Source organism: Fusarium pseudograminearum, chromosome 1 (assembly GCF_000303195.2).
Source record: "Fusarium pseudograminearum CS3096 chromosome 1, whole genome shotgun sequence".
NCBI lineage: Eukaryota > Fungi > Ascomycota > Sordariomycetes > Hypocreales > Nectriaceae > Fusarium > Fusarium pseudograminearum.
In genome coordinates, this window is record NC_031951.1 from 4,368,354 (window position 1) to 4,381,739 (window position 13,386).

At 51.1% G+C, this 13,386-nt stretch overlaps 5 protein-coding genes across 5 annotated transcripts, besides 1 other annotated feature; 2 read left to right on the forward strand and 3 right to left on the reverse strand.

Annotated features, from left to right (window-relative positions):
* The first annotated feature begins 346 nt into the window (after positions 1-346).
* Positions 347-409: a repeat region.
* Positions 410-469: 60 nt separating this feature from the next.
* FPSE_11514 (uncharacterized protein) lies at positions 470-1,961 on the forward strand (the record flags this gene model as incomplete). Its single annotated transcript, XM_009264631.1, has 4 exons — positions 470-593; positions 655-908; positions 971-1,113; positions 1,166-1,961. 4 exons carry the CDS (start codon positions 470-472, stop codon positions 1,959-1,961), a joined length of 1,317 nt encoding a protein of 438 aa, XP_009262906.1.
* Positions 1,962-2,471: 510 nt separating this feature from the next.
* Positions 2,472-6,261, forward strand: FPSE_11515 (uncharacterized protein; the record flags this gene model as incomplete). Its single annotated transcript, XM_009264632.1, has 3 exons — positions 2,472-3,449; positions 3,536-4,052; positions 4,103-6,261. 3 exons carry the CDS (start codon positions 2,472-2,474, stop codon positions 6,259-6,261), a joined length of 3,654 nt encoding a protein of 1,217 aa, XP_009262907.1.
* A 422-nt stretch (positions 6,262-6,683) lies between these two features.
* FPSE_11516 (uncharacterized protein) lies at positions 6,684-8,160 on the reverse strand (the record flags this gene model as incomplete). Its single annotated transcript, XM_009264633.1, has 3 exons — positions 6,684-7,087; positions 7,141-7,752; positions 7,809-8,160. 3 exons carry the CDS (start codon positions 8,158-8,160, stop codon positions 6,684-6,686), a joined length of 1,368 nt encoding a protein of 455 aa, XP_009262908.1.
* A 464-nt stretch (positions 8,161-8,624) lies between these two features.
* On the reverse strand, positions 8,625-10,342 carry FPSE_11517 (uncharacterized protein; the record flags this gene model as incomplete). Its single annotated transcript, XM_009264634.1, has 3 exons — positions 8,625-9,998; positions 10,059-10,168; positions 10,300-10,342. 3 exons carry the CDS (start codon positions 10,340-10,342, stop codon positions 8,625-8,627), a joined length of 1,527 nt encoding a protein of 508 aa, XP_009262909.1.
* Positions 10,343-11,453: 1,111 nt separating this feature from the next.
* Positions 11,454-13,295, reverse strand: FPSE_11518 (uncharacterized protein; the record flags this gene model as incomplete). Its single annotated transcript, XM_009264635.1, has 1 exon — positions 11,454-13,295. One exon carries the CDS (start codon positions 13,293-13,295, stop codon positions 11,454-11,456), a length of 1,842 nt encoding a protein of 613 aa, XP_009262910.1.
* Between the last annotated feature and the right edge of the window lie 91 nt (positions 13,296-13,386).

Genomic DNA, 13,386 nt, shown 5'->3' on the forward strand with positions numbered 1-13,386 from the left:
CTCCCCCCTCCCCCTCCAACCCCTCCTCCACCTAAACCACCCCTCCCTCACCGATTGGAAGAAAACCCCCACCAAAAATTCCTGAGAGCTGGTTCAATTCGGTTTGGGTTGGTTTTGGTATTGGTTGTGATGAGCAACAACAGCCAGCCAGCCGCTGGGCACTGTTGAGGCATATTCCACCTGCTGGGTGACGCGCACTGGCGCCGCTTTGCCCAGCACTGCTCAGCTCATCAGGCGCGGTTGCTACCTGTCTTTAGGTACCTTGACTGAGGTGTGCATGGTACTGCCCGTTGAAGCGCCGGCCGTCCCATCGGTAGAACCTTCTACGCCCTGACTGCTATATAATTTCTTCCTCTTCCTCCTCTCCTCTTTTTCTTTCTCTTTCACCTCCATTCATCCTTCACCTTTTATCCCTAAAGGCAAAAAACTAATCCAACAACCCACTTAGAATACATATCAACAAGTCAACATGGCTATCAAGAAGGTCTTCGCCCGCTCCGTCTACGACTCCCGTGGAAACCCCACCGTCGAGGTCGACGTCGTCACCGAGACTGGCCTCCACCGTGCCATCGTTCCCTCCGGCGCCTCTACCGGTTCGTCACGACCTTACCTGCCCACCCCCCGTATGCATTAGCTAAGTTTACAATAATATAGGCCAGCACGAGGCTTGCGAGCTCCGAGATGGCGACAAGTCCAAGTGGAACGGCAAGGGTGTCACCAAGGCCGTCGAGAACGTCAACACGGTCATTGCTCCCGCTCTGATTGAGAAGAACCTCGATGTCAAGGACCAGTCCGCTGTTGATGCTTTCCTCAACGAGCTCGATGGTACCACCAACAAGACCAAGCTTGGTGCCAACGCCATCCTTGGTGTTTCTCTGGCCGTTGCCAAGGCCGGTGCCGCTGAGAAGGTAAGCTGCAGATATACACCGTTCCGTTTGTATTCCGAACCATTGCGCTAACGTCGTTACAGGGCGTTCCTCTGTACGCTCACGTCTCCGACCTCGCCGGAACCAAGAAGCCCTATGTCCTCCCCGTTCCCTTCATGAACGTCCTCAACGGTGGTTCCCACGCTGGTGGCCGCCTCGCCTTCCAGGAGTTCATGATTGTCCCCACGTACGTGCCCTGATTCTGCAAGCGAGGTAACACATTGCTGACGCGACTACAGTGACGCCCCTACTTTCTCTGAGGCTCTCCGCCAGGGTGCTGAGGTCTACCAGGCTCTTAAGGGTCTGGCCAAGAAGCGATACGGCCAGTCCGCCGGCAACGTCGGTGACGAGGGTGGTGTTGCCCCTGATATCCAGACTGCCGAGGAGGCTCTCGAGCTCATCACCGACGCCATTGAGCAGGCTGGTTACACCGGCCAGATGAAGATTGCCATGGACGTCGCCTCCAGCGAGTTCTACAAGGAGTCCGAGAAGAAGTACGATCTCGACTTCAAGAACCCCGAGTCCGACCCCACCAAGTGGATCACCTACGAGGAGCTCGCCAACATGTACTCTGAGCTCTGCAAGAAGTACCCCATCGTCTCCATCGAGGACCCCTTTGCTGAGGACGACTGGGAGGCTTGGAGCTACTTCTCCAAGACCCAGGACATCCAGGTTGTCGGTGATGATCTGACTGTCACCAACCCTCTCCGCATCAAGAAGGCTATTGAGCTTAAGTCTTGCAACGCTCTCCTTCTCAAGGTCAACCAGATTGGTACCCTGACCGAGTCCATCCAGGCTGCCAAGGACTCTTACGCCGACGGCTGGGGTGTCATGGTCTCTCACCGATCCGGTGAGACTGAGGACGTCACCATCGCCGACATTGCTGTCGGTCTCCGTGCTGGTGAGATCAAGACCGGTGCTCCTGCCCGATCTGAGCGTCTCGCCAAGCTCAACCAGATCCTCCGCATTGAGGAGGAGCTCGGTGACCAGGCTATCTACCCTGGTAAGGACTTCCGCAAGTCTGTTAACCTGTAAATGATGGTTACCGGATGGGTGGAACAAAAAGCCTTGTGATGATTATGATGCCTTTGGGTCTTCAGCCAGGACGCGTGAGACCATATACCAGGATGGCAAATTGAAAGTAATAGAGGCAAAAATAGTAAAAGCCAACTGATCAATTAATGAAACTTTGATTGAAGTATGACATGCCGTTCCCCTTGGTGACTGTGCCCAATGATGATGGGTCTAGCTTCCATCTTCCATGAAGGTATTTAGCTATAAAAGCAGAAACCAAACGTGCTATAAAATGTTCTTTAATCGTTTGATGGTAGTCTAGATGCTACATTGTATGGATACTTTGTTGTGGCTTGTGCTGTGGTGGCCACAGGTGGCTGTTTCTACAGCAACAAGCTCATTGGCGCATCGTTGAATCAACATTATGCGACCATCCCACTTAAATCGTTAGCCCTTCAACAACAACCACACTGACCGATTGCGAGTGTTTGGTATAAACGAACACCTCATTAGAGGAGATACTAACCCACCATGTCAGGCTCAGGAGACCTCGTCGACTTCGACTTGATTGAAGGCCAGAAAGAAAACATTCAGTCCTTGCCAGGTGGTCGTTCAGCAAAGAAACTCGCCCAGCTATACTCACCATCACCACTTCACAAGCAATCGACACCTACCCCTTCGGATACACGCAATGTCAACGACTGTATCCGTGCCGAATTCGAACAAGAAGTTGAAAACATCGCCGAGTCAGACGATCCCCTCGACGTCTTCGAGCGTTATGTGCGATGGACACTAGACGCCTACCCCTCAGCACAAGCAACACCAGAGTCACAACTTCACACTCTGCTTGAGCGCGCAACCAAGACTTTCATCGGCTCAGCACAATACAAAAACGATCCTCGATATCTCAAACTCTGGGTTTATTATATTCACTTCTTCTCTGAAACCCCACGCGAGACATACATGTTCCTTTCACGCCATGGAATAGGAGAGTCTCTTGCCCTCTTCTACGAGGAGTATGCTGCCTGGCTTGAGGGAGCCGGTCGATGGGCACAAGCTGAGGAGGTTTACAAGCTGGGCATCGAGCGGGAAGCTCGACCTGCGCCACGCCTCTTGCGCAAATTCAAAGAATTTGAGGAACGTGTTGCGCAGCAGCCAGATGTTATGGATGAACCCTCGTCTCCGGCATTGCCCGCCATGCGACCAGCACTTGCTTCCAAGGTTGACCCTTTTGCTGCTGCTCGTGAAGCAGACCCTCAAGCACAACGATCATCAAGTAGTGGGGCAGCAAAGCCTGCAAAGGCTAAGATGGCGATCTTCTCCGACGCTGATGCTCAACCCTCTGCCATGTCATTAATGGGCGCTGGGTCAAAGGGCTGGGATAGTATCGGTTCACTAGCGGATCGAAAGAAAGAAAATACTATAGAGGCCAAACCTTGGGCTGGAGAGACGCTGGAAGCTGGTGGAAAGAAGAGTGCAGCCCCCAAGATGTCGGTGTTCAGGGATGCGGTAAGTTAATCCTCTTTCCCCTGATTCGTCCACATGTTGATGATCATAGGACTAATGTATGGTTATGATTTGTTATGATTGAATAGTCCCTTTCACAAATACAGAATATCGTTGTTGTTCCGTCAAAGCATCAGATCTCCCTTCATCCGCAAACCGGGAAGAAGGAGCGTGTTTTTGTTGACCTCGCAGCTATTTATCCAACCCCTGAAGAGATTGGCACCGAACTTAGCTTCGAGGAGATCATGGCTGCGAACCGTGGTTGGCTCGGCCACAGCTGGGAGGACGAGACGTTTGATAAGAACCTCGTCTCTCAACCTGCTGTGCCTCTTGAAATTGAAGAAATCAGCAATGGCATGGGAGAAAAACTGATGGTTCATCAAGATGCTGTTGACAAGATCTCTATTCACAAAAACTCTGGTGACAAATTGATGATTCGCCCGGACCCTATGGATAAACTCGTTATACATCAGGATTCGTCCACCAAGTTATCAATTCACAGGGACAATGTGCAATATGACGAGAACGGCAGAACTATTGAGCAACCTCGAGCACCACGCGGTAGTAAGAAGAAAAAGATGATGGAAGCCAACGAGACCCAAATCAGTAAGTCGGCCTCTCCAATAAGCACAATGATTGGCCTAACAATTCAATAGTCAAGGCAAAACTCGATTCGCCCTCCAGGCCGAAGCTCAAGAAGAAGAACACCTCTGAGCCCACAATGACACTTCACACCAAGGCTGCCACTGACGATATTTACGATATTTTTAACGCACCTCTGAAGCCTGCTGGTCAAGAGGAAGAAGAGAGCACCTGTGAAGATGATTATGAGAGTGACGATAACTACACGAGCGATGCAGAGAGCACTGGGACCACAAGGCAGATTGAGCCCAGTGAAGCTGGTGACGACGATAACGATGAGGACGCGAAAAGCCTAAGCGAATGGTCGGACTTCACAACACAAAAACACATCCCTAGCCTTGATGTAGAAGGAAACGAGGACGGAGATACTCAAGCATCTGGTGTCATCAGCACCACTGCGGCAAAACATGAACAGGAGTCAACTGAAGCTCTTGACAACGTCGATGACCAATCACGGAATGAAGAAGATGATTATGAAGATGGGGGAGATATCGAAACACCTGTTTCAGAGGACTTCCCTCCTCAGACTCGAACAACATTCGTTCCAATCCCGCCTGAAGATTATGAACCTCCTACACGGCCATATAGGGACCCGGCCGAGGTGGCCAACAATCGACTACCCTTTATGACTCCTATCACGGAAAGGACCGAGGTATCTCTGGACGTGACGATGGAATACAAGACTCCTTGTAAGAGAGAAAGTTCCATGACTATTGACGAAGAGGATGAGGATGAGGAGAGCTCGGATTTAGAGCCTCTCGGCAGTCCTATTCGAGATATAATCAACGGTGCCATCGCGGCGCCGAAGATATCGGCACCTCTGGCGCCAAAGTCTGCCGGTCCTCTAGGAAAGTCAATCCCTTCCAAGTTTCTCGCATCCAAGGGGCCTATCATTAGAGAACCGCAGTGCAACCCAGTGGATGAGACGGTTCGTTCAGAGATCATTGCCAAGATGCTGCCCCCGTTGAGCTCCTACTCTGGGTTTTATGATCATCGAAGTGAAAAATACGAAAAAGGAGGCGAGATCCGCAGATTCGCCAAGGCTCTGTCCAAGGCCAACAAGACTGGCGATAGAATAGGGCCTGTCACTACCCCTGTGACGATCGAGTTCCCTGATATCCAGGCTACTTATACGATCAAAAAGGAATTGGGGGCTGGAGCTTACGCCCCCGTCTACCTTGTCGAGAACTCCGCTCCAGTAGTCGATGAGAATGATGAGAACGCTATCCCCGTGATGGGCAAGGGCGCTTTTGTCATTAACCATCGAAGTGAGATTGAGGCTCTCAAAATGGAGAACCCTCCTACACCGTGGGAGTTCCATATGATGCGTCTAGCTCACACCCGCCTGGGCCCTCAGCATCGTGCTTCTGCTTCGTTATCTTACGCACACGAAATGCACCTCTACCAAGATGAAGCATTCCTTTTCCTACCCTATCACCCCCATGGTACACTCCTAGATGTTGTCAACTTCTTTCGAGCTGAGCCATCTGCAGTTATGGACGAGCAGCTGGCCATGTTCTTTGCCATTGAGCTTCTGCGAACCGTCGAATCTCTACATTCCAAGAGCGTTTTGCATGGAGATCTTAAAGCTGACAACTGTCTCCTCCGCTTGGATGCACTGAGAGACGATGGATCTCTGACCAGCCAGTGGAGGGCCGACGGAAGCGGTGGATGGTCGTCTCGTGGCGTCGTGCTCATTGATTTCGGCCGCGGTATTGACATGCGTGCTTTTGTCCCCGAGGTTGAGTTCATCGCAGACTGGAAGACTAGCGCACAGGACTGCGCCGAAATGCGAGAGGGTCGACCCTGGACATGGCAGATTGATTATCATGGTCTCGCGGGCACAATCCACACACTTCTCTTTGGTAAATACATCGAAACTATGCGTTGCGATCAGGGTGGATTGAGCAAGTCTCGACGCTACAAGATTCGCGAGAGTCTCAAACGCTACTGGCAGACTGATCTCTGGTCAGATTGCTTTGAGGTTTTGCTCAATCCAGTAGCAGCGGCAGCAGCTGGTGGCGAGGAGGGCAGCAAGATGCCCGTGCTGAAATCCATGAGGAGTGTCCGAGAAAGAATGGAGACGTGGCTAGAAGCCAACTGCGAAAAGGGGGTTGGCCTAAAGAGCACTATGGGTAAGCTTGAGGCTACATTTGGAAAGAATCGCAAGTGAGCGTAGCGGCTTGGTTGTCTGCTGTAGTTTCGTGGTCTGGCGTTAAATATTAGTAGAGGGAGGTGTTGGTTGTCTTGGGCGCATTTTCTGCGCATGCTGAACTTCCTTTGTTTTGAGAGATGCATGATGAGCAATACCCCTTTGGTGAAGAGGACTTTATATCCGGATTAGCTTTATAATCATAGTTTATGTCAATATGAACCACGTAACAAATCAGTCGCAGACCGCTGGTTCAGGTGACGTTTAGCCGTATTCCAACCAAGGGAAGGTGAGGACATTTTGTTCAAATAATTAAAGCGAGTGGTTGAAAGAGAGTTACGATTAATATATTTTTCTCTACGGCCACAAACAAACAATAATGCTGATAACCCCAATATAATACAAACATGGTCCTCATACGCTATGCATGAGTTAAAAGACTTCTACTCGCTCTCATCTGACTCGTCCTTCTTCTTCTTCTTTCCGCCTTTCTTGGTCCCCTTCTTGGCATCCTGGGCCAGTTTACGATCGACCTGATCTTGTATCTTGTTCCGCTCTGACTCGCCTTTTGATTGCAACTCTATTTCGAGCTCCTTGAACTCGTCGCTCTCGGCGTCCATGCCAACAAGACGTTCCAGAAGCTTGATCTCATCGGCCCAAACCTTCTTGTCCTCAACAGACTTTCCATCGGCGCCGGGACGATCGATGGGCGTTTCTAGAACCATGGGCATGCCGGCGAAAGGTGCGTGGTTCATGATGCTGTGGAAAGCACGGAGTCCTAGGAAACCCGTGCCAATGTTGGCGTGGAGATCTCTTTTGGAGTTGAACGGGGCTTTGCTGTCATTGACTAGAATTTGTCAACTACTATAATTCAATAGAGTATAGGGGATAAAGACTTACGATGAAAGGCTTTGAGGTACTCGTGGCCGACGATCTCGTTAAAGGAGTCAAAGGTAATCTTGAACGCTTCGGGTGTTCTCAAATCAAGCCCTGCTGCAAACGCGTGGCATGTATCAATGCAGACACCCACTCTTGACTTGTCCTCAACCAGCTCTATGATGTCCCTCAGATCCTCCCACGTTGAACCGATGACATTTCCACTGCCAGCCATATTCTCGAGAACCGTGACAACCGTCTTGGTGGCCTTGTGCGACTTGTTGAGCTGCGCCGCAATACGTCCAATAGCTGCAGGTCTTGCATCACCGCCTGTCGAACCCGGGTGGAAGTTATACAGACGAATACCCAATTGCTCGCAGCGTTGAAGATCGTCAACAAAGGATGTATAGGCTTGGTTCGCCTTGTCTTCATCCGCTTGCGCCAAGTTGACTAAGTATGAGCCATGAGGGAGAGCGTGCTCGTTTGCGCTATAGCTGTGGTCTTTACACAACGAGATAAATTGGTTCTTTGCTTCGGAATCGAGAGGTGGGTTTGCCCATTTTCGCTGTGACTTCAAAAAGAGGGCGAAGGCGTTTGCGCCAATGTGGACGGCATTTGTGACAGAGTTCTGAACTCCTGAAGTATAAATGTCAGTAAAAGGGCACGAAGTACAGAGCTTGAAGTGTATGTACCTCCTGCAGCACTGACGTGAGCACCAATGTGCATAGCAGGCTTGAGCGTGGAAATAGCAGTTCGGTCTGCCAGGGGTGTCGCATCTTCATCTTTGGCCTTGGTTTTGCGTTTCTTGGCCGCCTTTACTGCTGGAGCTGGGGCTGCGTTCTCCGGCTCCGCTTGAGGCTCAGCCTTCCGCTTCGTGATAACCTTTGCGGAAACAGATTTTGAGGCTACTCCATTGGCGTTCTCGACAATCTTGCTGGCAGTCGTAATGGCCCTAGCCGCAACTTTCGCCTTGGGCATCTTGTCGTCGTTGTGATCTTCGTTGTAGTTGACCGTCTGCTTGTTACGCAGGGAAGTACGGGCCATCTTGAATCCGGGAACTTTGGTCAGTGCGAATCGTGCCAGGATTGTCGTGGGACGAGGCATATGTTGACTAGGTAAGATAGAAAGAAGATTGTTGGAAGTCATCTGTAAAGAGGTACTGTGTGACGCGGTTGACACGCTTCCTCCCTGAAATTGCCGCGCGCGGTCACGTGTACTGGATTGATATCCTACAACGAATATAATTCAATTAGCATCTCATCGTGGTGCATACCCAATACTTAGGTGGATATAAGTTATAACTCATAAGTACTAATAGTCCACACTGTAATTCAAATCACAAGTTTTATTAACTTATACTGATACTGAGCGCCTAGCCCAGAGACAAATGAGATTAGAAAGCGGACGCACAAAGCCAATCTGCTCAGCTGCAAGTGAACAGTTTCCTACCGTTCGTTGCCCACGGAAACCCATCCCGAACTTTTCCAATAAGTAAGTACATAGTTAAATTAAGCAATAATCTCCATCTCAGTCTTGCGCTCCACTGAAAACTGGTCCTTGTATGTCTCCCACAACTTCTCAACCTCTTGGACATAACGCTCGTGCAGCTCGTCAATATCCTTCTGAGCTGGCTGAGGTCCATGAGCCTTGTCGACTCGGATGGGCCGGCCCATCACGATGTTGACTGGCCGGCGGTATGGCATGAGACCAACATCATAATTCAGCACACCACGACCATGAAGAGCCGGAACGGTGAACTTGAAGACCTTGAGAAGGATCATCTGGATGCGGTGAACAACAGGGTGCGTCTTCGGGCTCAATTGGTCGTAAAGATCGTTCTCGCCAAATCCAATGACAGGAACAAGGTCGGCTCCAGTTCGGAGGGCCATCTTGACGAAGCCCTTACGGCTTTTGAGGATCAACCGAAGGCTGCCTGGCTGAGCTTCGAGCGACTCGCGGGCACCTCCAACAACGATAGTAACAGCACGGCCTTGGCCATCGTTCTTGGGTCCACCCTTGGAGAGAAGATTCCAGATCGACTCCTTCGAGACTGACTGCAGGCCAAGGAGCATGATGTAGTCGCGATAGAAGGGGAGGCGGAAGTTGGAGTCTAGAGTGAGTAACGTGTTTGTGATCCCAGGGAAGAGCTCACGGAATCCAAGGGCATTGGTACCAAAAGCGGCAAAGGCACCATGGGAAATGATACCGTGGGGATGGTATCCGACAATGTACTTCCTATCGGTAGGCAGATCGTGCGTTTTGTGCAACTTCATGGGGAAATATCCAGCGAAAAGCTTCCACAGCTTCAGGCTTCGAACCCATTCTGAGCGGTATGTCAAGTTGCCATTAGTACCGGCAGTTGATAGAGCAAGATGAATTAAATAAGGGATAATAATAGGCCAGGCAAGTGGGTTGGCGCAAATCAACCAAAAGGCCGAAACCAATGTGGCAATAGACATGCAATGAAACAAGACTGCTGCTGTCTGAGACCGTCGCCTCATGGGTACTCGTAGAGGCGCAAAGCGGATTCCTCCAGCGCGCCAGCTCGCACTCTTGAGGTCCTTGGGCTGGGCAGTGATGGGCAGCTTGGGGTAAGTCCAATCATCGCTTCTGCCGTCTTTCGCGTCTCGGTTTGCAACAACATCGGCGTAACTTTTATCGAGATCATCTGTGTCTTGGCTTTTGCCGTCATTTTCTTCCCCTTCGGCAGCAACTTCGGCATAGCTTTTTGCCGAACCATTGGCATGTCCGTTGTGCACTCCATTGGGTTTGCCATTGTACATCCCATTAGTTGAGAGCATCAGATCATCAAAGTCGGCATTGCTGGTAGAGATGCTGGAATCAAAATCACGGTCTGGCATCTGAGGTCGCTCTTGGCCATTCTGCAACCGAATTGTCAGTTTTTATGATGCAGTTCCTGGCTGTGAGTATTTGATACGTACGTTCCCGTTAATCATATCCTGCAATTGCGGTTGATCCGACGCAGCCGGTTGGTCGTTTTCTGGGTTGGGAATCGTCGTCACCTTTTTATTTGACTCAGACGGGTACACGCCTTCAGATTGTTAGCAATTCTTCATGCTCACAATTGGTGAAGCTTCAGGCGCTGCATTCGCGCCACTGTCGACCGCTGGCCAGGCTCGTCGTGATCTGCAATCCGCCTGAAGGACAATGGACCAGACTTACCATTCAGGGTGGGAATACCACCATCGGCAAGGGGGTTCGACATGATGCGCAACGTACAGTAAGTAACCAAAGTGGCTAGCTTCTCTGTTACAGCACAGCGTCAAGATAAAAGAAATATCCCGGTATGGAGTGGAGGGGTCGAGGAGAAAAGGAAGTCAGAGTAGGTATGGGTTGAGGGTTAGGTGAAGAGCGGTTTGCCATTCACACAGCCACGTCACAGACTGATATAGTGAAAGGGAATGACGAGACGAGAGAAAGTCAAAATCAGAAGAACAGTCTTGAATCGGCGACAATGACACTGGCTTTAAACGCCATATTCTCGTCTTTGGTGGACCTGGGCCGCTTTCGCGTTGTGTTATGCAAAAGCTAAGCTATCAATGATGACGTCGTATCACAAGCAATGTTTTACAGTATCTTACTGGTCTGACACGTGAAATCAGAAGCTTCCATCTTCCATTACTTCGGTCAGGGGGGTGGGGGCTTCACTCGGACAGGAGCTCCGCTTGCGTAGCCTGTCTAGTACCTATTATTACACTTACACAGTGTATATCCACTCTTATTGTAGACAGTACAACCTTGGTACCCAGTCCGTAAGTGCTTGCTGAAACTCCAAATTCCAGACGAGCCTCGGTATGGGACTAAGGTAGCACAGGGAACCAAACGCGTCGATAGCAACATAGGTAATCAACCCAACATACCCATTTTATTTAACAACTTGCAGTGTGCACTCCGTGCGGTTCCGCGGCCTTGAACCAGATGGATTCTCTATATACAAAGACCCTCACTTTGCACCACTCTTCCCACCTGTATTGGTAGACGGACGATTCCAGATGCCATGAGGCACGCTGTCTGAGCAGGCAATAACATATGATACACGGAAGAAAGGGGGAAAAAGTTCACAAGCCGGTCGTAACAATCCCATACCCTTTCTTTTGGCGTGGAGGTCCCTACCATCCACAGAGACAAACAATAACGGAGGAGAGCAAAAAAGAAAGAAAGCATGCTCCCATAACCCCAAACGCCTCCAAGAGCACCATGCCGAATATAGAGCACCATGCCAAATACTCCCCAAGGCAAAAAAATAATAATATGAAGGTCGTCTCAGTGTACTTTGCTTTACAACGACTAGATGCAACGACGCTTGTCCTCCTACACTACACCTTGGCGACAGCCGCTGCCGCGGCGTCGCGCGTTTCAATCTGTTGTTTCAGGTCCGCAACCACATGGTCTAGAGTCGAAACCTTGTCTGTGAGCGCCTTAATCTTCTCTTCCAACGTCTGAACGTATGCCCACACACTAGGATCACTTTGAGCAAACATGTTTCCGCTGTCGTTGGTAGATTGTGCGCCGCTCCCGCTCCGCGTATGAGAGAAACCTGTCGAGCCGGGTACAGCAAATTCAGGATGCGATAGTCCAGGAAGTTTCGGCCGAGACTGATTGTGCGGCGATTGTAGATCCGATGCCCGACGTCCAAATTGCGCTTGTTGCAGCTGCTGAGTTAGGCTGGGTGAGCGTTGACGTGCCAAGTTGTTAACTTCATGTCCCTGCACTCCAGGACTCAAAGGTTTGGGGCTTTCTGTTATGCCAGTCTGGGAATACATATTCGCATTGGCTGCCGCAACTGACGAGATCCCAGCATTAGCGTTGTGCCCGGCAATATTATTGGCGACAGGCTGCGACGAGTTGGAGTTCGTCTGGTTTTGATTGACGTTTGGGGGATACAGACCCCCAGTTCCAGGTCGGGCACCTGGAGGTGGATAAGTTCGAGCATGCGCGCCGTAGCCATCAGCTTGCGCTCCAGCGACATGCTGAGCTGTGATGCTCGGCAGGCTTTGGCGTCTCAACTCTTCTTCGTCGGCGTTATCATATGCAAGCCCAGACATAGCTGAGTCGTCAGCTTCAGCAATACTGTTCTCCAAATCGTTGTCGTCGACAAAGCTACCCATGCTGGATCGTCGTCCTGCACAACCTCCAGCCCCCTTAGAGTGGCGAGCAAGGGCGTCGCCACGAGCAAACTTTCGATCGCACTTGGGGCAGACATGAGGCTTCTCGCCAGTGTGCAATTTACCGTGTCGCTTCAGATCGTGAAGACGGCGGAAACGCATTTGGCATTCGGTGCAAACATAGGGCTTTTCTTGGCTATGTGTCAACAAATGACTCTTAAGATTGTGATGGCGCGTGAACTCGGTGTTGCAGTAAGGGCATTTATGCTTCTTGGAACCTGATGAAGTGGGAGACGTCTGACCAGGTGTAGGCATTGGGAAACTCATGCCTCTTGTAGGAGTTTCTGCCAGATTGCCAGTAGCCTGGAGAGAGCCGGGGTATGACAATGATCCAGGCTGATGTCTCTCTTCCTGCTCGACTACTTGTTGCGATGATTGTTGATGCTGTTGTTGGAGGGGATCAACTTTGGTCGCGTCCACGTCCATTGGAGTTGGACTCTCTGTGACAGGCACACCAGCTAGGCTGTTGGTGCTGTGCGGACTCGTCGCACCATGCTCTTCAACCTGACTCGTCGCGGTTTGCGCCAGCGATACGGGATTTGATGCCTTTGGAGATGGGTCCATAGCGGCAGTTGGCGCCAGCTGAGGCGCGTCAGCAGGGCGGCTCATAGCCTGAACACCTCCAGACATGAGTGAAGTTAAGACCCTGTGGCCAGGGTTGTCGCTTGTGGGTGCTGGGCCTCGTGTCCCGTCGTCGTTTTCGTCGGCTTCGCGTCGTCGGCGCTCGTCCTCAAGGGCAGCTGCCGCAGTCAAAGGCGTCGGTGAAAGGCTGGACGCGAGAGCCAAGCGGGCCGACTTGGCAGGTGAGCCAAGACCCAAAAGACCCTGGGACTGCGCGGCGAGAGAGCGCGGCGATGAAGGAGACGGTGAGCGAGGCCGCTTGAGTAGCCTGATAGCAGCGTCCTCTGAAGGGATGATAGCAGGAGGGGTCGCCTCTGTGCGCGTTGAGGGCGGGGGATCGATCGCGGTAAAAGCGGAGGCGTCCGATGCCATAGAGGCAACTGTGAGCCAGGTAATTGGAAAATTCAAAAGTGAACCGGATCCAACATGCGATCAATTTCGAAGTTTCGTCGTCGCAACAGCC